Source organism: Podarcis raffonei, chromosome 1 (assembly GCF_027172205.1).
Source record: "Podarcis raffonei isolate rPodRaf1 chromosome 1, rPodRaf1.pri, whole genome shotgun sequence".
Taxonomy (NCBI): domain Eukaryota; kingdom Metazoa; phylum Chordata; class Lepidosauria; order Squamata; family Lacertidae; genus Podarcis; species Podarcis raffonei.
This window is the reverse complement of record NC_070602.1, coordinates 124,801,813-124,822,981: the sequence shown is the minus strand read 5'-3', so window position 1 is coordinate 124,822,981 and position 21,169 is coordinate 124,801,813. Positions and strand designations below refer to the sequence as shown.

The 21,169-nt window shown below is 44.3% G+C and overlaps 1 protein-coding gene across 2 annotated transcripts in view; it reads right to left on the bottom strand.

Moving 5' to 3' along the window:
- Positions 1 to 2,258: 2,258 nt before the first annotated feature.
- Positions 2,259 to 21,169, bottom strand: part of LOC128399382 (uncharacterized) — a 23,249-nt gene continuing 4,338 nt past the window's right edge. For both annotated transcript variants that reach the window (XM_053360781.1, XM_053360770.1), the window contains 8 exons: positions 19,710 to 19,824; positions 18,509 to 18,578; positions 17,725 to 17,780; positions 13,445 to 13,885; positions 11,963 to 12,032; positions 8,802 to 8,845; positions 5,504 to 8,260; positions 2,259 to 2,685 (listed from right to left, as the gene is read on the bottom strand). In XM_053360781.1, the coding sequence (XP_053216756.1) occupies positions 2,350 to 2,685; positions 5,504 to 8,260; positions 8,802 to 8,845; positions 11,963 to 12,032; positions 13,445 to 13,885; positions 17,725 to 17,780; positions 18,509 to 18,578; positions 19,710 to 19,824 (3,889 nt within the window). In that variant the 3' untranslated portion in view covers positions 2,259 to 2,349. The remainder of the gene's footprint in view (positions 2,686 to 5,503; positions 8,261 to 8,801; positions 8,846 to 11,962; positions 12,033 to 13,444; positions 13,886 to 17,724; positions 17,781 to 18,508; positions 18,579 to 19,709; positions 19,825 to 21,169) is intronic.

Below are 21,169 nucleotides of genomic sequence, written 5' to 3'. Positions count from 1 at the left end.
AACGGCTATTCAATTCGCTGGCAAAATGTTAAATGTAACAAATAAGCAAACTGTGCAGAAAGAATATAGTTCCTAACCCCACTTATTTGGGGGGGGGGCAGCCCACTTAATTCAGTGGGATTTACTTCTGAGTAGCCAACGTTATGTTTGGGAACAAATCCCATGGAATTCAGTGGAGTTTAGTATCAAATTGACATGTGTAATATGCTTTCAGAACTGTGTAGACACTTCACCCTGGCAGTAAATTTGCTTTAACTACATAAAAAGACTAGGTTAATGGGTCTGAGAATACAGGGCATCATGGGTTGATTCTGCAACTCATAGGCAGCACCATCCAATTAAGGATGATTCTAAGGAGAGTTCTGTTGAGTGGACACAATGGGTTCTAGGCTTTTCAGCCACTCTATCACAGGCAGAATGAGAACTCGGAGCAGTGTGTGGTGGTCTGCAGTCAAATTCTAGCAGCAGGCAGTTAATGCTAAAAGGGAAGTTAGCTCAGTTGGTTAGAGAAAGGATTGATTTTATTTCTAATAAATATATGCATTTGCCTCTGCACCCATGCTCAGTGTGCATCTGAGTGTGCAAGTGAGAAACTGCAGCTGCCTGCCCTCCATGTTTCCAAGATCTTCCTGAATTCCGCTCCTCTGCATATCTTTTGAGAGCAGAGCTGGCAAGCAGGGTCTATTCATTCTAAAACCAAGAGACCGTGTGGCAGCAGTGATTCCTGCCCCCCTTTTGCCAAGATGACATCATCTAGCCATCACGATACTGTGCCACTGAGAAAAAGCAAGGAATTGCTGCTGCAACGGCTGGGCTTGACCTGAAAGGATTAGGCTAGGCATCTTCGACAGCATCATACAGTGTGTAGTAAGGAGTTGCAGTAGACATAATGGGTTGTCTTTTTTTTTATTAAAAAAAAGTTTCAATTATTAAAAGTTGAACATCATAAAGGCAAATCTATCGTTTTTCAGGTCTTTTCTAGCAATCACCTAAGCACATTTCATCAAGCAAGAGATGAAACATTGCATTCTGTATTAAAGTAACACCAGTAGGGAATTCTGAAGTAAGCATTAGAGGAAGGTCTGTAGCTCAGAGGCAAACACTTTGCATACCGATTGTCCCAATTCATCTCCAAGTAAGACACCCTGAGCTACTGCAAGCCAGTGTATGCAGCAGGGCTGAGGAACCTCTGGCCCATCAGCTTAATTAGGCCTGGCACAGGTCCCAATTTGGCCTGCAAAACTGTTTCCTGCAAACAATGTTCACCTGCCTCACATCTGACGTGTGAGGCAGCTACAGGTGCAACTCCAAAGGGAAGACTGGTAGAGTCCATTTTGGTTTCTCTGCTTCTCATTTTTCCAGTGTTCAAGTTCACTTCTCCACTGCTTCATATCAGTTGCTTTCTTTTTAAAAGAAATTCCTAAAATTCATCAGAATCCCATGTGCAAACTTTTCCTAATATAAACCTTTTTACCTAAGGCACAATTTTGCAAGATGCATTTCCCTAATACTTATTATGTTCCCTAGTACAACGCATTTGGTGTGTTTTCGTGAATGCACGCTTATGCACACACTGTACCTTATTTGTGTTTTTGTACAGATTACTTGGCTGGAGAAGTGTATTTTCAAAATTCAGTGAAGTGCAAATTTGGCAGGATGTCTTTCATTTCGCATATTGTTTTAAAAAGAGCTAACTAGGTAGATTCACTTTTAAATACAAATAGATTCAAATTTCTGCCCCACTCCTAGCTTAACGGCAGCTCCCAGTTGTTCTGTTGCAAGTTTATCAGAGCTGATAGGAAGCCCTACTTGAGATCAGCTGCACTAGGGAGTTTCTTCATCAGAATACCCTGATGCAGTTGGCGGGGGGGAGCTTGCCATCAGCACTGTTCCATCCTAGAGGAAGCTCCTTTTTAGGGAAGTCATAGAATCATAGATTTGGAAAGGACCACGAGAGTCATCTAATCCAGCTCCTGGCAATGCAGGAATCTTTTGCCCAAAGTGGGGATCAAACCTGAGCCCCTTGATTCATTTGCAGGCAGTTTTGATTCACATTGTGTCTAGAAACAGGTGATTGACAGGTGGGTGGCATTGCCCACCTGTCAAATTTGCCTAGGCCATTGTGGCATATTTTACACACGCATGCACACACGGGCGCACACAGAAAGAGAAATGTATGGGTCATTGATATTTGACTTGACATAAGCCAGCTTCCTATCTACAATAATTTTAAAATATCCTTAAACTTTCTTTAAAAATGTATATACAAAGAGGGTTTTATTTTTCATAATAGCTGGGGGAAAGTAAGAACATACATACGTAGCTGGTTTACACAGAGCTTGTTTCCATTCATCCATTATTTGGGGGTCTTGCGTTCTGCCTCAATATATTTTGGAGAATCCTAAGTACAACCTCCAGTTGATCGGGTGTCATTTTTAAGATCTGTTCTTGATTGTTAAGCATCTCCGTTATTGAACCCGCTTGATTTCTTGGCGTCTCGACAGCAGAGAGATAGGATCTGGGTGAATCTTTGTTTATGAGAGTCGTAGAACTTGGAGCAGGAGTTGGCCTTCCCTGGCTGGAGCTGCCTTCTGGGACTCTTCCTAAATCAAGAAGAGCTCTTTCTACGGCTTTTTCAAGATGCCTGTAAGCTTCCATGTCGATATCATCTGGGCCCGCAATGTTCTGAATATCAAAATGAAAGCAGAGTTGTTTTATGTATGTGTATAATAATTATGACAAGCTTCACTGTAAGACAATGTGAGCTGCAATCCCACTCATTTCACCTTCTCTTCCCTACCCACAAATTGGCTGATTTAGAGGGGGCGCAGGAGAAAGGAGAGAGGGCGGAAGTCTCATTAGGCAAGCAGAAGTCTTGTTGACAATGCTGGATTACAACCCAAAGTTTTCATTCATCAGCGCTCAGTGGTTGGCTTATCAAACAATCAAATTTGCACTGTTCTGTCTCTTTGCATGCCTAAGCCTTACTTTATTTCATTTAACGAACTCATGCCGCTGTTAATATCTGGGTCAGGTTAGTATCTGTTGTCTTCTAATTAATCAGCTAAATACTAGTGGTTGCTGTTCTATTTCCTTCCCCATATTAGCAATTGGCTGAAGTGCTGTGACCGATACGCCAAACATTCTAAGCACTCGGATGGCAATGCACAGGTGCAAGTTCTTGGTTTGCCTAAAAGATAAAGGTAAAGGGACATCTGACCGTAAGGTCCAGTCACTGACAACTATGGGGTTGCGGCGCTCATTTCACTTTATTGCCCAAGGGAGCTGGCGTACAGCTACCGGGTCACGTGGCCAGCATGACTAAGCCGCTTCTGGCGAACCAGAGCAATGCACGGAAATGCCGTTTACCTTCCCGCCGGAGCAGTACCTATTTGCACTTTGACGTGCTTTTGAACTGCTAGGTTGGCAGGAGCAGGGACCGAGCAACGGGAGCTCACCCCATCGCGGGGTTTCGAACCGCCGACCTTCTGATTGGCAAGTCCTAGGCTCTGTGGTTTAACCCACAGCACCACCCGCGTCCCTTCTTGGTTTGCCTAGGGAAACCCTAAACAGGTTCTAGAGCGGGGGGACGACGACCTGTGACCTGCAGGCCAAACTTGATGTCATACAGGACATTGGGCATGGAACAGGTAAATGTGGGTCTTCAAGGAACCATCAGGAGCTTAAAGTGAGCTCTCAACTTTTGCTGGAAGAAGGTGAGCTTCCAACCACCCAGAAGCCAATGAACAGTGGGACCATGCTTTGCCCATGGAGGGGGAAGTGGCTTTTATCTCATGGAAAAAACTTCTCCCTCCCAGGGCTATTCTTTGAAGCCCCCTGACATCGCAGGTGGAAAAAAGATGGAAAGGGGGAAGCATAGGGAAGCTATGGATTCCCAACAAATGACTCTGTGCTTCTTCCCACCTCTGACACCCAAGGTGGAAAGGAGAATGAGGAGGCTTGCAAAGTATAGCGGTGGCAACGCCCCTTGTGCTGTGGTTCCCAGCCTTGGAACCTTGCCCGTTCCAATCATGATCTCATACTGACATTGTGCGACTGATGGGTGGGTTGCCCCACCCACCTGAAAAGTTGGCCCTTGGGCAGAGCGGGGCACAGAGAGGTTCTTCACCTTTCCTAGAGACGGAGACCTAGATGCTGTTGGCAGGGGACTGCAATGCCTGTAGGGATGCTAGTATGGCTGGGAACTGGAGTTGGAAGGGAGGTCAAAAGATGCAGAACGTGCAGAGGCAAGATGATGTGTATTGCTTTTGTGGCATCTTCTGTTTTACTGCACCTGTGCATATTGCTGTAAAGGTAAAGGGACCCCTGACCATTAGGTCCAGTCGTGGCCGACTCTGGGGTTGTGGCGCTCATCTCGCTTTATTGGCCGAGGGAGCCGGCGTACAGCTTCCGGGTCATGTGGCCAGTATGACTAAGCTGCTTCTGGCGAAACCAGAGCAGCGCACGGAAACACCGTTTACCTTCCTGCCAGAGTGGTACCTATTTATCTACTTGCACTTTGATATGCTTTCGAACTGCTAGGTTGGCAGGAGCAGGGACCGAACAACGGGAGCTCACCCCGTTGTGGGGATTCGAACTGCCGACCTTCTGATCTGCAAGTCCTAGGCTCTGTCGTTTAACCCACAGCGCCACCCGCGTCCACTACAGTGGTACCTCAGGTTAAGTACTTAATTCGTTCCGGAGGTTCTTTCTTAACCTGAAACTGTTCTTAACCTGAAGCACCACTTTAGCTAATGGGGCCTCCTGCTGCTGCCGCGTGATTTCTGTTCTCATCCTGAAGCAAAGTTCTTAACCCGAGGTACTATTTCTGGGTTAGCGGAGTCTGTAACCTGAAGTGTATGTAACCTGAAGCGTATGTAACCCGAGGTACCACTGTACACTGCTTTGCTTTGTGTGGTGCTATTCTGATACAGCAACTGATCAGGACTGCAACCGCTGTGCGGGGAAAGGGTTTACGGCTTTCTCACACATGCTGTGGTCCTGATGAAAATCCTCTTCCGATAAGTTCCTACTGACAGCTTCCATCCCAGGCCAAATAGCAGGGGCTTTTTGTGTGCAGGGTGGGGTAGGGACTTTTATCAGGACTGGCAAGGGAGAGAAGGGTTAGAAAACTCTCCCCACCCCAACTGCTACTCCTGAAAAGCAGTACAGTCTCTGAAAACAATCATTTACATGGCCCAAGGATCATTGCTTAGTGCAATCAGCAGGCTGGCTGTGTAAGCAACCAGTAAGCACTGGGCTTACTGGGCTCATGGGTGTAGTCAAATCACCTGGCATTAAAGTCTTTAATACAGGAGCCCCTGTTTTGAAGTCTGTTTTTCCAAGATGTTGAGCTTTGATTTTAATTTGCAACGCTAGTTCCATGGCTCTGATCTGCTCTGTTTGGAAAAAATAAATGCATTAAAGCATATATTGTCCTAGATGTGCTGCCTTCAGAAATAATATTTGTGGTCTTCAAGTACAGAGTCAATAACGTTCTTACCAATGTGCTTCCTTTTGTACGCCCAGGAGCTTGTATTTTAGTTGTGGATGATTTTTCCGAAATATTTTTGGAATGGTTTTGTAGCTGTGGATCAGACAGGACAGCAGTCTTGGTGAGTGATTTTTTGGGCTTAACCTCCGTATCTCGCTTCTTCTCAGATTTCTGCTTCAAGCTTTCCCTTCGTGTACCGCTGGGGGATGCTGTTGCTTTGGAATCCTTCCTGTTTTCGGTGGCGCTCAATTTTGGAGAAACTGATGGGTGCCTTTTGGATTTTTCTTTTAAAATCTCCTTAGAGGTGCTTCCAGTAGGCACCCTTTCTCTCCTGGTTTGTGTACTTATTGATGCTTGCTGGTGTGACCCACTATCCTTCTTTATGTCAGATTTCTTCCTTTTTGCCTTCTGGTGGTGTTTAACCGCTGGCTTTGCATCTTCCTCAGATTCTGAATGCAAAAAGAGAAATGTCTGAGGGTTCACCGGAAAGGGAGGCTTGGAAATAAAACTGGGGGGCTTGTGGCAGAAATAATTTTTCGCTTCACTTTGGATGCCAATATCACGCGCACTCAAAAAAGATGTGGCAAATGGTTCAGAGATTCTCTTCGAAGTTTCCTCAGGTGACCTGCTTTTTAATCCTACATCGAATGTTGTTCTCGTTATATTTGGTATGGTCAGATTATCACTGTACTTCGGCAACCTGTGACTTTCTTTTTTATGTTTCACTTTTTTGGGCTGACCCATCGTCTGAGTTTCTTGGCTCCTTGTTTCTACTTCCAAAAGACTTGTTACAGAAAGGTCTACAGCTTCTCTTTCTATTTTGTGTTTTTCACCCGCTGTTGAAATTTTATGAAGACTTTCCTTTGAAGGAACTTTTCCTCTCTCAGATACATCTGTCTTACTAACTCTCTGACTTTCCTCAACATCTGGCAGAGATATTGTACGGCATTCATCCTTTATCTCAACTTCTTGGCTTATCCCAGTTTCAGAACTGTTTTGTATGGGAAGATCCTCAAAGCTTTTCTCTAAAACTGATGTTAAACCTTGTACTTCTGAATCTGAAAGTTTCTCTCGGTGGCCTTCGTTTAGAAGTCTGCTCAAGAGAGACTTTAGATTTTGTAGTTCTTCCTCCGAAAACCTGTCATGCAGGCTTTGAGTATCTAGTTGTGTACTTTGCTCGTCTGAGCCTTCATCACTCTTTGCTAGTTTTTCCACTACTGGAAACAAGTTTCCAAGTATTCTCTTTAACTCACTCTCTGTGATCATTCCTATTTTTGAAAGTCTGTCTGAAAGATGGTCTTGAATCTTTTTGTTCAATGCATTCTTTAGGTTGGCAATTTCGTTTTCTGAAAGCACTTCAAAGAGATTTTGAATACTTTCATTTACCGCCAATGTCTCTTTAGCAAGGCCCTCACTAGAGGAATCCTGCCATTCTTGCAGTGCAGCCTTCTCTGGTGTAACACTGTCATCCCCTTTCACAGCCAAGGACAACTTCCGGCACACTGTTTTCAAGTCTTCTCCCTTTAATCCAGCTGCTGAAAGTTGATCTTTAAAGTGATCTCGGTGTTCTTTGCTTAAAAGTGATTTCAAACTTCTTATTTCTGCTTTTAAAATTTTTTCTAGGAGAGCATCATGAATGGAAAGTCGCTGCTTAATGTTATCTGTGTCTGTGTTCACAGGTAACATTACTCTAATGATTTCCAGTGACTGTTTAGAGGGTTCTTTTCTTAAGTCTGTCTTTGCATTTGTTTGTTCAACTGAACTACTGTCAGTTTTAGGATATGAAGTAGCCTCTCTATCGCCATCTATTTTGCTTTCAGATAAACCTGTCCCTGTAACTACTAACTCGCTTTCTTTACTACTTTCTTTAATAGTTTCCTTACTACTTTCTTTACTATGCTGTACGGATTCAGCTTTGATAGTGGTTCTTGATGGATGCTCACTTAGTGATTTTAGTGTTGTTATTTCAGTTTGTGACATGCTTTCCCTGGATAAGCTTTTCCTCCTCTTGAGCAAATCAGCAGTAATTGGAAAAGAAACTATCTGGTCTTTTTCAGGTAGATCTGTATCTGTGATTATCCCCTCTTCACACAATTTGTCTATAAGATGAGCCTGCAAATTTTGACTTACAGCAGCTGCCAGCTTTGTTACATCTGGTTCTGCAACCTTCTCTCCAGACATCTTTCTTTCCTCAGGTAGACATTTATTATCCCCTGGCAAACTGCTATCCTCCAGCGTTTCAGACAGCTTTGCTTCTGAGAGTCCCTCCGCAACTATGTTTTCAAGGTTTTTGCTTAAAATCGACGACACTGCTACGACTTTTACAAGTTTTTCAGCAAGCACATCTTCAAGAGACTTCTCAAAGGAAATCTCAACCTGTTTTATTTCTGCTTGTTCTGCTAGTTTATCTTCTAGTGTCTTTTCAGAAGAACCCGATGTGACAGCGAGTGGTTCCGAGGCCTTTTCATCCTGCATGCCACGTTTTTGATCCTCCTCTTCTAAATCCATTTTTCTTTCTATAAGCCTTAGTATAGAAAGCTCCCCACTGCTCTTGATTAATTTAGTGTCCAAACTACTCGCCACTTTTGTCAATGACATCCCATCAGGTGGATCTTGGTCTTCTCGTTCTTTGTTAGCATCAGAGGGGTACATTTTTTCTAAAGGACCGACATCTCCTTTGCCAAAAATAGGTGGCGGAGGCTGTACTTTACTGACACTTCTCAAGAATGGTTCAAACTTGTTTCCACTAAAAACCGCTTCCTGGAACTGTAATTTTAAAAAGGGAGAGAGGGCATAATTATGAAAATTTGAAAGCTGCAAGATGAACAAAGGAGTTATTTGGATTTTGGAAATTCCTCTGCAGTTGGGTACTGTGCTCATCTCTCCCCCCCCCCCCCCAGGTCTTGGGAACAGGTTTTTTAACAAGAGGCTTTCAAATGAATAAATTTTATTGGTCAGATGTTTATGATAATCTACCTGTTCTCTTTTAAAGCCGAAAAACCAGGGCTGCAATAACCAAGGAGGAGGAAGAGAAAGTGACAAGTGTGTCAGCACAAAACATTTTCCAAATGAATCCAAAGTGTCTTTTAAAGAGGTAATAACTATCCCTGGCAAGTGGATATATAATCAGATGCAGGGAATGATAGGAAGCCAGATTGTACCAACTCCTCGTGCTGTTTTCTGCAACAGATCATGAACTAATGAGGTAGATAAGAAACTTTGCATGATGCTGCCATCACTACACAGACATCACAACCTTAACTGTATTATATGCTATCAGAGCAGTGCTTAACGAGTTATTCCTTACCATAGATTTCCAAGGCAATTGCTGTACTGGTTCAACAACTGAATCTAGGATGGATCAGCAAGAAAAATAAAATATTAAAGAGCAACAAATGGAAGAGCAACAAATTTTTATTTGTGAAATCTGGTATTTAATTTTACTTAGTGTAAATTAATAATGCACAACACTCCCCAGCAAAATAAAGGTAAAGGTAAAGGTACCCCTGCCCGTACGGGCCAGTCTTGACAGACTCTGGGGTTGTGCGCCCATCTCACTTAAGAGGCCAGGGGCCAGCGCTGTCCGGAGACACTTCCGGGTCACATGGCCAGCGTGACAAGCTGCATCTGGCGAGCCAGCGCAGCACACGGAAACGCCGTTTACCTTCCTGCCAGTAAGCGGTCCCTATTTATCTACTTGCACCTGGGGGTGCTTTCGAACTGCTAGGTTGGCAGGCGCTGGGACCGAGCGACGGGAGCGCACCCCACCGCGGGGATTCGAACCGCCAACCTTTCAATCGGCAAGCCCTAGGCGCTGAGGCTTTTACCCACAGCGCCACCCGCATCCCTCCCCAGCAAAATAGACCAAATCATTTGAGTAATGAGTTATTTTGTCATGGAATTCAGTAAAGACACTGTCACTTCCATAAATGACCAGAGAGCAGAGTGGGATGATGATGATGATAATGATAATAATGATAATAATAATAATAATAATAATAATAATAATAATGCTGCTGCACATATTAGTGAAAATAATGTAAAAAACAGGGAAAATAGAAACATTTAAGGGAAATATGCTTAGTAAAAATGTGTATATTAGAAATTCTCGCTGAAATGCTAATGAGTTTTTGTGCGGACTAAAAAAAATCTGCAAAATGATGTGGAAATGTGGAGAGCTGAATTTAGGATTAGAAGAATGAGAAACTGAGAGAAGTCTAGATTAATAGATATGCCCATCCCTAGCCCTTGGCCAGCATAGCCAATGGCCAGGGTAATGGGATATGTAGTTAAACACAAGGTAGAGGACACAATTATGGCTACCTCTATATGAGGAAATGATGTATAACTGCAATATATTTTGGCCTCTGACTAAGGCAACCCCTTTCTTTTTCAAGGAGCAACTTCTAAACACTTTGCAGCAGTTAGCGCACGAACATCCAATCTCTTTTCTTTGGCTTGATAGCAAAAGCAAGACTGCTAACTTGCTATTGTCTTCCAATACCCCTGTAGAATTTCCTATATATGCTTTCTGTATAATTAGTCCTGTCCTGAGAGTTCCCTGGTTATCAGTTTCTTCTTACTGCAAAGGTATCAACTATAAAAGAATCCTGCAATTCTGCATAGTCTTATGGAAACAGCTTTTCTGCCTCTAATGGGTCCTGATCCAAAGGATGGAAGATCAGCAATCCTACCTCTGGGAAAGAAAGACAGGAGGAGAAATGGAAACATAGGTTGTGTTTGCATGTAACATTAAATCATGGATTAGCTCAGTGGTTCTCGAAGGTGTGGCAGGGGAGGACGGCAATTGTAGCAGGAAGATTCAAGGATAATCAAAGAAACATTTAAATATTTCAGTGTCCAATCCAATCCAGATAGCTTATCAGAATCAAGTCATTTCTTTTTGCTTTCAAATGTATTTCTTATCAATAAAAAATGGTGTGGAGCAAGCAAATTTTTGTTCTGTAAGTGTGGCCCAAAGAAAAAAGTTTGAGAACCACTGGTTTAGCCCTATACTGATGAGCCTCAATAAGTCTGAGGAAAGTGCTAGTAGTAGTAGTTGTGGTAGTAGTAGTAGTAGTAGTAGTAGTAGTAGTAGTTATATTTATTTATACCCCGCCCATCTGGCTGGCTGGGTTTCCCCAGCCGCTAGTCTCTAAGTGCTTCTCTCACATGGTCAGGGAAAATATTTCTGCCAAGTTTAGTTTCACTTTTGAAGAGTCTTATTAGCCGGGTGCCATGTTTAAACAAGGAATCCTCATTTAAAGCAAACTAATCATTGTAATAAGCCACATTCATAACCCATGCTTTGAAAAGTACAGCGGGTACCTAACTTAAGTATAAGTTACTCACTGGCATTGCAGTGCTCTCAGGTTGGGTGCTGGTTCGAAGGCAGGAGGAACACTTTAGGAAGTTCTCATGATGCAGTTCGCTCCTGCCTTTGTCAACAGCAGTGGTGGATTTAACATCTTGGGGACCCTGAAGCTTGAACTGTCATGGGGGACCCTTCACAGCTAGCAATGAGGTTTGGGTAACCACTGTTATCTTATTCAGTGGGACTGTTCCACAACAGACCACCACACCTTTACAACATCTGTGCTACTGACTCTCAAACTTTGGGATTGTTGAAATATATACAACAAAAGACCCGCTAGACCCACATTTTTTAAGCAATGTGGACTGTAGTCCTCTAGAATTAGGGGGCCTGAATCTTAAGCTTCATTAATTTCATAGTGGAACCGCCCCGGGTTGACAGTCACATTCACCAGAGCTCCCTTGTACTTTTCTCCTCAGCCTAGTGTTAGTTTACTTGTTAATCTTTTTCCTTTTTCTTGCCAGAAGTTGTTCCTTAGGGGACTGTTATGTACTGAGTTGAATAGGATTCAGAATGCAGCAGTCTGATTGGTCCTAGAACAATGCAGCAGTATGATTGGTTGGCAGGAACTACCCAATCATGCTCCAGATAGAAGTGAACCCACAACCTGATTGGCTTACAGTAGAATTCCGGAATTAGCCAATCATGTGCAGCCCATTGTGTAAATAATGTATATAAAGCAGATACTTTGAGGGGACTTTCATTCATTCCTCCTCACCACTATGAGCTGAATAAAGAGCATGAAATCACTTTGCGACTCTGAGTATATTTCACGGACAAAGCTTCACACTTTGCTCAGAGTTGTTGAGGTTTGCCCACTAGACAACCATTGAGTTTTTTGCGTAACTATGGTCATAGAGACAACAAACAGTATACATATTTAACAAAAGTTTGTTAGCTTCCTATAGGCGATATTCTTTCTGTTTCTTGAACCCAAGCACCAGGCTAAGCGAGGTTTTAAAAGTAGGTTGTGAACGTGTGAAAAGCCTTTTTTCCCTTTTGGTCCTTGGCATATCATGTTTTGCTTTATTTTATATAGAACCCAAACCACCTGGAAGCTGATGATTACTATTCGAAAAGTTATGTCAATTTACCTGATGGTCTAGGAGGTGCCACAAACTGAGGTGAGACACTCACAGAAACTTCAGACTTAGGCTGTGATTCCTTTGTAATTTCAGAGGGGATACATCAAGAAGAAGAAAAAAGATAGTTATTCACTCTTATAAATCAATGTAACAGTAAGAATGCAAAATGAGTGTGCAAAAGAACTTCTGCTGGCAGAGTGCAGCTAGGTAGAACATCACTGTACAAAGTCGGTCAGAATGGAGCAAATTCCCATTTTCACAGGCTCGAAACGTTCTACTTTAACAAATCTTCCTGCCAATTGGACATTTTGCTGTTTGGAAAGTGACTGGGAAATTCACTGCAAAGGGTGGGATGAATGGGTGGTTAACAGAAAGACACGTAAACACCGTAAGTAAATCACGATGAATGCTCATTGTTGAATAACCCTCTCAAAAAAATCGGAACAAATGCTCAGTGAAGACCTGAGTCAGGGCACTTACAGATGACCTGTTTATTGAGCATTTATCCTGATTTGTTGGCAGGGAAGCTAGACAATGTTGTGTCAAAGCAAGTGCTGCCCACATTTTCCAGTTACTTTCCTGTCAATTTCCTTACTGCAAAAAGTATTATCTTTGTGGGGATGTGGGCTTTGTTGCTCAAGACACCCCAAGTACACAACCAGAATTTGCACTGGTATGTGACTGAAAAAGCCTGAAAATGTCTATAGTCTAATCACCGCTTAAGTATTCTGCAAGCAAATCCAGATGAATAGTCATACCTCATGTTACGTTTGCTTCAGGTTGCGTCCCGCGGTGACCTGGAAGTACCGGAAAGGGTTACTTCCGGCTTTTCCCCTCTCACGCATGCGCAGATGCGAAAAATGACGTCACGCGCATGCGCAGAAGCGACGAATTGCGACCTGCGCATGTGCAGACTCGGGTTGCGTTCCTTTCATGTTGCGAACAGGGCTCCAGAACAGATCCCATTCGCAACCAGAGGTACCACTGTACCAACAAACAGATTGTCTGGAGGATCCCTTAGTGTACAGCATATTTACAGTAAAAGTCTGATGTGGCACAGCTGGATTATCATTACAGTTGCTACCCTTGACCCCACTGTAAGAACGCATCTATTAATTACAGTGGTACCTCGGGTTACATACGCTTCAGGTTACCAACTCCGCTAACCCAGAAAAAGTGCTTCAGGTTAAGAACTTTGCTTCAGGATGAGAACAGAAATTCTGCTCCGGCGGTGCGGCAGCAGCAGGAGGCCCCATTAGCTAAAGTGGTGCTTCAGGTTAAGAACAGTTTCAGGTTAAGAACATACCTCTGGAATGAATTAAGTACTTAACACGAGGTACCACTGTATGTGCTATGGCTTCAAAAGAGCAAGAATGGTAACCTCAAAGCTCCAAACAGCTTGCCCATTAGAGAAGGAGAAAGCTGGATAACCCACATTATCCCCTGGGGAGGGGAAAGTGAAACAATATGTTACATATCACCATCAGCTACCTGTATTGGTACTGGCAGATATTCTTTAATAGGTGGTTTTTTGACTATGACAGGTATTTCCTCTTCTATCACTTTCCTCTCAGGACCTAAAGAAGCAAGGCTTTCTGAATCCCTAGCCTCAGAAGTTTTTGCTGCGCTTCCAACGGAACTTGACAGAGAGGTTTCAGACGCAGGATGAAGTCTTTCTCTTACAACTATGTCTTTCATATTCTCTCCATCTGAAGAGTCAGGATGAACTTGTTCTCTTACAACCACGTCTTTCATGTTCTCTCCATCTGAAGATACTGGAGAACTCATAGGGTTAGGGGTTACAGTCAGTGCTGGGACAGGTGGGGTTTTTTCAGCAGGTTGAGGAATCTGTTCTGATGAAAATAAGTTTCTGCGGGATGGCACAGGTCCAGAAGGTCGTGATGAGAGAGCAGACATTTGACTTGTCCATTTCTGCAATGACAATAATCATCACCAACACTAGTGTACTAAAATGTAGTCTTTTTATAACTAGTGGTCTTAATTTCAATGAAATACCATATTTTTTGCTCTGTAAGACTCACTTTTTCCCTCCTAAAAAGTAAGCGGAAATGTGTGCGCGTCTTATGGAGCGAATGCAGGCTGCGCAGCTATCCCAGAAGCCAGAACAGCAAGAGGGATTGCTGCTTTCACTGCGCAGCGATCCCTCTTGCTGTTCTGGCTTCTGAGATTCAGAATATTTTTTTTCTTGTTTTCCTCCTCCAAAAACTAGGTGCGTCTTGTGGTCTGGTGCGTCTTATAGACCGAAAAATACGGTATACGGCTCGTACCTCTGGAAGGGGACACATTGTGCTCCTTCTTGGGTGGTATGTCCACCTTTGGTCCCCACCCTGCACTCAGCTCTCACCTGTGGCCCGTACAAGCAGTCAGAATGCAAAAGCAGCCACATCCCGCAAACGGCTTTGACTGGCCGGCTAAACCAACTATGGGTCTCCTGCATGCGAATACAGGCTCTGGCAGATTGAGTATACAAGACCAATAGTGAGTCCAATGGTCAAGAAGGTGGCTTCTGCACGTGTTGTTGGGGGAAGTGAGGGACAGAAGGGGCTCGACAACCTGGGAAGGTAGCCTATCTAGGAGAAGGACAACTCTGATCCTAGACCTCCGCTGCCTTGTGGCCATATTCATGCAGAAGAGTTCAGTTGGTTAGAGCATGGTGCTGATAATGCCAGGGTTGCAGGTTCGATCCTTCTTTGGACAGCTACATAGTCCTGCATTGCAGGGGGTTGGACTAGATGGTCCTCAGGATCCCTTCCAACTCTACGATTCTACGATTCTATGAAAAAGACTTTGGGAGTAAACCCAGAGGGAAAATCTGTATCTACTGTCTTGCGGTACATCTGCGGGAGAAGAAAATGCTAAGGAGTAAACCCTACACAAATCCGGAGTGGAATCCCCGCGATGTTTGGATGCATAGCTGTCAACTTACAGATTTGAAAATAAGGGACCAGCAGCCTTGAAAATAAGGGATCAGCAGCCAAAATAAGGGATTTTCCGAACACAGGTATGTTCAACTTCTGAGCCCCTCCGAGCCAAAGGCAGAAAACCCAGCCAGCAGCCAAATGAAGCCTCAAGCGGTGGTTCCCACAGCGCAGCAACCCGGCAAAGGGGATGCAGCAAGGAAAACCACCGCCACCGCTCCGCTGGGAAGCGCTGAGCAAAGGCGAGTCCCCAAGCAACGCGGCTGATTTGATCAGCACAAGGCATGCAAGCTCCACCCCCCCAGTTGTTCTTAGACTCTTTACTGGGTGAGCAACACAGCCAAGCAACACAGTTGGAGCCTCCCTCCTCCCTGGCCAGCAGGGAGGGAGGGAGAGGAGCTGCTTCCTTTGAAACCCGGGAAATTTAAGGGACATCATCAATAAGGGACAGCAGCAGGACACAGCGCTGGGATAAGGGACTTTCCCGCCAAAGAAGGGACAGTTGACAGCTATGGTTGGATGGCTTCCAGCAACTCCTGCAGCCAGTCTGGTGCCAAACATATTGCTCTGCTTTCCTTTGGATCACATCAGTGAGACCACAGGAGGTGGTCATCTGCGCAGCCCAGGACCTCCACACACACTGCTGAAGCTTGCCCCCCCAAGGAGGTCACTATGGTGCTGCTGATGCAGCAAAAGCAATGCCGGAGGCAGCAGTTATGAGTTACTGGTCTCTGCAACCACAGCAGGTGCTATGATTCTCCAGCGGTTTGACTTCACCCCCTAAAAGCGCACTCCATTGTCTCTTCAGACAGATTGATGTCTGCTCCTCAACACTACTTGGCAAGACTCAGGGCTCCATCAATTTGGCATTTTATGGTTGAATTAATACAAACAGAGAGTAACTAAGTAGGGAATGCTAGAAATTATTTCGTGCTTCTTTAATGCTAGGAATTTCTGAACAGTTCAGTACAACAGAATAGGATATGGTACCCTTGATGTGTATGAAAGGAGACAGGTGAAGCTAGAACAAGATCACAGAAACTCTGGGCATGTACAGCAAGTATTACACAGACATTTGAAGAAAGGAATAGAAATTTCAATAAAAATAAAAAAATCTACATAGCAAGCAGTATCACATGGCAGAACTCTTTACGGGATTTACCATTTTAAGACTGCAAGAGGAGAGACTATTGCTTCAATGCTTCCACAACTCCCTGAATGTAGAAAAATAACCATCAAGGAGCAAGGTGGGGTGGAGCCTCTCTCCCGGTTGTACTAATTTTCTACATGCAGAGAGAATTTTCTAAAGTTAGGGGCATTTTATCCTTTGTCAGTCTGAAGTGATACAGTCAATCATGTCTTATTTCTGAATGTGCAGCTGGCTGTCATTACATGTTGTTAGGCTACAACAACGCCTACTCAGTAATGTGATTTATAGGCTAATTTAAATATACCAGCAAAAAAACAACAAAAAAACCCCTGACCAGTAGGAAGAGGAATTATTTCACAAATTAAAAGAAAATTACAATCTTGATACTATTTACGACATACCCTTCTGGTGGTGTAGCCAATATTCATTTAAAAAGGGACAGGTGGTTTTAAAAGCCTAACCTACCACAAGAGCCTCTTTCCAGCATTTTACCTATTTCAGGTGTTGCTGCAATTTCTATAGTTCAAAGGTGGGGAACCTCAAGGGCCCTATAGGGAACCACCTGAGGGCTGCATGGGACAGGCAAGAGGCAGAAGTAGGCAGAAGCAATGTTCCAGCCATACCAAAGTCCAAAGTTTCTACCAGGGTGTTGGAGAACTCAAATGAAAACACAAATGGGAATGGCTGACGTTTCCTCAACGGTTCCAAGTCCGGAACAGAAAACAGTTCAGCAAATGCAACTGGTTTTCGCTACTGTTGTTGCCTTCAGCCCATAAACGATACATAACTGGTTATGTTACTTCCCCCCCATGTTTGCACTGTGATCCTTTTGCACTGAAATGGAGTGCAGGAGAAACAAGGCCCCTTCCATTTCTCCTCCCGCTTCGCTGAAGGGGCGCTGCACAGCTCTCCCTCTCTGCTTAGGCTGGGAGAGTCTTGCTCTCCCGGCTTCAGCAAAAGGAACCTGAAGCCTTCGGAGCGCAGTGCGAGCTCCCGCTGCACTCCAAAGGCTTAAGGCGGCTATCCCTGAAGCCTGGAGAGCGAGACCCTGGAGCCTGGAGGTGCGCACCGACCCCTCTCGCTCTCCAAGCTTCAGCGAAAGCAACGCGTAGCAGCCGGAGCGCGGAGGGAGCGCTCCCTCTGTGCTTTGGAGGCTTCGCGTTGCTATCGCTGAAGCCAAGGAGCCTGCATTCGCTGCATAGGACGCACACACATTTCCCCTTAATTTTTGGAGGGGAAAAAGTGCGTCCTATAGAGCAAAAAATACGGTAATTTTGCCAAAGTGGACAGACAGGTTTTGGGTGGAAGACAAAACGCAATAGAACAGAAACAGCGCGGCATGCAGTAAACACAGGGAAGGACAGAAAACAATGCCTTCTGACACCCCTAACTTTTGCACACCCATCTCTCCATCCATTAAAGCATTATTGCCCATTCCAGCCAGACAAAAGCAGTCAAGCAGGGCTGTTGAGAGGTGTGGTCTGGGGCAATGGGCACTGAGAGTTCTGAGGACCAGAGAGAGATGCATTTAGCCCCACATACACTATAGTCCTGTACATATAAGGCCTTGCACATATACTATAGTTTCTAAAATATGTGGGAGTGTGATTGACAGTAACCTCTTTAGCTGTAGGGGTACCACAGTGTGTAATTTTATGAAGCAATCTATCAATAACACACACCTTTATGTCTTCTCCGGGGAATGAGCTTATGTTTTCATGAGACATTACCTCTGAAGCTGCAGGTGGCGGGAGAAATTTTTAGAAAGTTATATTGTAAGAAACTAAAAAAGGAAATACTAGTTGCATAGCAAGACCACCAAGTTCCTTATGCTGGATAAATGCTTTATGGATCTTTTTTTACTGCAAATGCACATTATGGTTATGCACCATGAACTCAAAAGTGCATTGAAGTTCATAGGCATCCTCTTTAAAAAACAGTCCTTTTTCAGTGTTCAAATACTCCATGCTGTCACCTTGAGTGACAATATGGTAATCAATTGGTCAGGACTTCCGGGGAGGAACTTGGTGGACTGAATGTCTTCTGTCAGCAGCCATGGGGCAATTCTCCCCCCTCCCCCATTTTCACACAAGGTAATATTGAACGTTGGAACTTTTGCAAATACCAGTACAGTGGTACCTTGGGTTATATACGCTTCAGGTTCCATTCGCTTCAGGTTACAGACTCCACTAACACAGAAATAATACCTCGGGTTAAGAACTTTGCTTCAGGATAAGAACAGAAATTGTGCTCCGGCGGCACGGCAGCAGCGGGAGGCCCCATTAGCTAAAGTGGTGCTTCAGGTTAAGAACAGTTTCAGGTTAAGAACGGACCTCCGGAAGGAATTAAGTACTTAACCCGAGGTACCACTGTATATGCTGCACTGTAAAGGTTAGAAAATTAACCCACTGGCCCTTCTAGTCTCCGCTCAAGATGAATAGGAAAACATTTGAGAGTTCACTAAACCTGAGGAGGTATAAACCGTAGATGCTTGAGGGCGTTGTATTTTCCCAACAGCTTCCTTGAAGCGAGATACCTGATAGGGAGGGGAGAGGAGTTAGAAATAGGCATACAGCTCTTGCAAGTACAGACCATTCTCCTTCCTGTGATAATTAGCATTGGGACCGGAATTCTGCCTTGTTTCCAAGATTGCCACTTAACAGCCTTAACAATTAAATCAAATTGTGATTTGTCATGCCGGATAAAGGTAAAGGTAAAGGTACCCCTGCCCGTACGGGCCAGTCGTGTCCGGCTCTAGGGTTGCGCGCTCATCTCGCTTAAGAGGCCGGGAGCCAGCGCTGTCTGAAGACACTTCCGGGTCACGTGGCCAGCGTGACGAAGCTGCTCTGGCGAGCCAGCACCAGCGCCGCACACGGAAACGCCGTTTACCTTCCCGCTATAAAGCGGTACCTATTTATCTACTTGCACTTAAAGATGCTTTCGAACTGCTAGGTGGGCAGGAGCTGGGACCGAACAACAGGAGCTCACCCCGCCGCGGGGATTCGAACCGCCGACCTTACGATCAGCAAGTCCTAGGCACTGAGGTTTTACCCACAGCGCCACCCGCGTCCTGGATAGGAAGCTATAAAAATGCAATGGGAAAGGGAAGTAGCACTTTGGAGGAGACTCTTAATTAGGGTGGCCGACTGCAGAAGATGACTGGGCTCCTGTACTTTTAACAGGGGATTTCTGGAGGCCTACATGTGGCAGGGCTGTTCTATTTTTTTCTCATCCTCTCAGGTACTGTACCTATTCGCCCACAAGGAGAAAAGCTGGTGAGCAGGATCTCAGAGTCAACAAATAGCAGGAGAAAGTGCTGAACAACCCTTCCTTCCTTTTCTCTAACTACCAACCTTCTTCCCCAACCTTATTCTATCTATAACATTAGTGTCTCACATCGAATATAACTGATCTGTAGAAAAGATTCTATGAAAGGGAAACAGAGACACTGCATGTTCTTTTGTAAGTCAATAAAACCTTTAATACTTTTTTTTTAAAAAAAGACCTCCACTTCCCATTTCAGCGGCCTGCAATTGCTTTTGGGTTTCATAATAAATAATAATTCTTCCCCTTTCTACAAAAATTAAAAATAAACAACTGCCTTTCCCATGAGGTTTTGCCCCTAGTCAGCTGCACATTATTTGTCTTTCTTTGAAAAGGAAATTACCTTTGTTTGGCCTGGTTTTACTTTTGGTCCCTTTTTTAAGATCAGTTGATCTAAATAATCTGCCTTTTCATGCCATGTTTTTAGATTCCGATATTCAGTTTTCAGTTTCTCCAGTCTAAAGAGCAAGGGGGGGATTAGTTTAATAGTACTGAAATATCCAATATGCATATTTCTTTGCCATCAGATAACAAAAAAAATGACATTACATGTTTATACAATCCATGGTGAAGTTAAACTGAAATAGCTGAAACTAAGCCCGCTTTAACTCTACTGCAACTACCAGTTCACTTCACAATCTTGCAATAAGCTATTACCTGGAGGGAAAGTAGACCAATACTACTGAGGTTATTGGAACAGATCTGTTTTAAAGCCATTTTTTTGGTTGCTCTTACTTAACTGTTTATAGATAAGGCGGCTGGTAATTTACAACCACGTCTAAATTCTACTGGATTTCCTAACCACGTCTAAATTCTACTGGATTTAATGGGGTTTGCTCCCGGGGCTAGGCTTGCAGCCTCAGATTAACTGTCCTATAGTATTTTCCAACTATGATAATAGATGAAAACGTTAGAGGATGCTATTCACAAATAAACCTACCATGTATTAAAGAAAGGCTGTGATCAATAATATCAGATCAGAAATCCCAGCCACCGCCAGCCACTTTCCCATGAAATTATCTGGAACCATTTCAATCGAATTTCAAATGCCTTGCCTCGGTACAGAAACTGCACAGGCTGCCCAAAAAGGATGACCTAAGTGCAAGCTTATTAATTCTCCTAGGCTTCTTGGCTGCCTTTGACCATGGTTTGCTTACCTTTTCCGCCCTGACCTGGCCACAGTGATCCATGCGACGGTCACCTACAGGCTTGACTACTGTAATTCGCTCTACGATGGGCTGCCCTTGAAGCTGTCCCAGAAACTCCAGCGGGTGCAGAATGCTGCAGCGAGGCTCCTCACGGGGTCTCTGCCATGGGAGCATATTCACCCAGTGCTTTTCAAGCTGCACTGGCTCCCGGTGGAGTACAGGGTCAGGTTCAAGGTGCTGGTTTTGACCTTTAAAGCCCTTCACGGCCTAGGACCCTCGTACCTACGGGACCGCCTCACCTGGTATGTCCCACGGAGGACCTTAAGGTCCATATATAGCAACACCCTAGAGGTCCCAGGCCCTAAGGAATTTAGATTAGCCTCAACCAGAGCCAGGGCCTTCTCAACACTGGCTCTGGCCTGGTGGAACGCTATGTCTCATGAGACCAGGGCCCTGCGGGATCTGATTTCTTTCCACAGGGCCTGTGAGACAGAGTTGTTCCACCTGGCCTTTGGCTCAGAATCAGTTTGATTCCCTCCCCCTCTTTCCCCCCCTTTCTCCTCCTATGAAGAGGCTACATCCTAATGTTTTAATGTTGTATTTTAATCTTTTAAAATTGTATTTTAATCAACTTGTTTTTATTATTGGTTGTTAG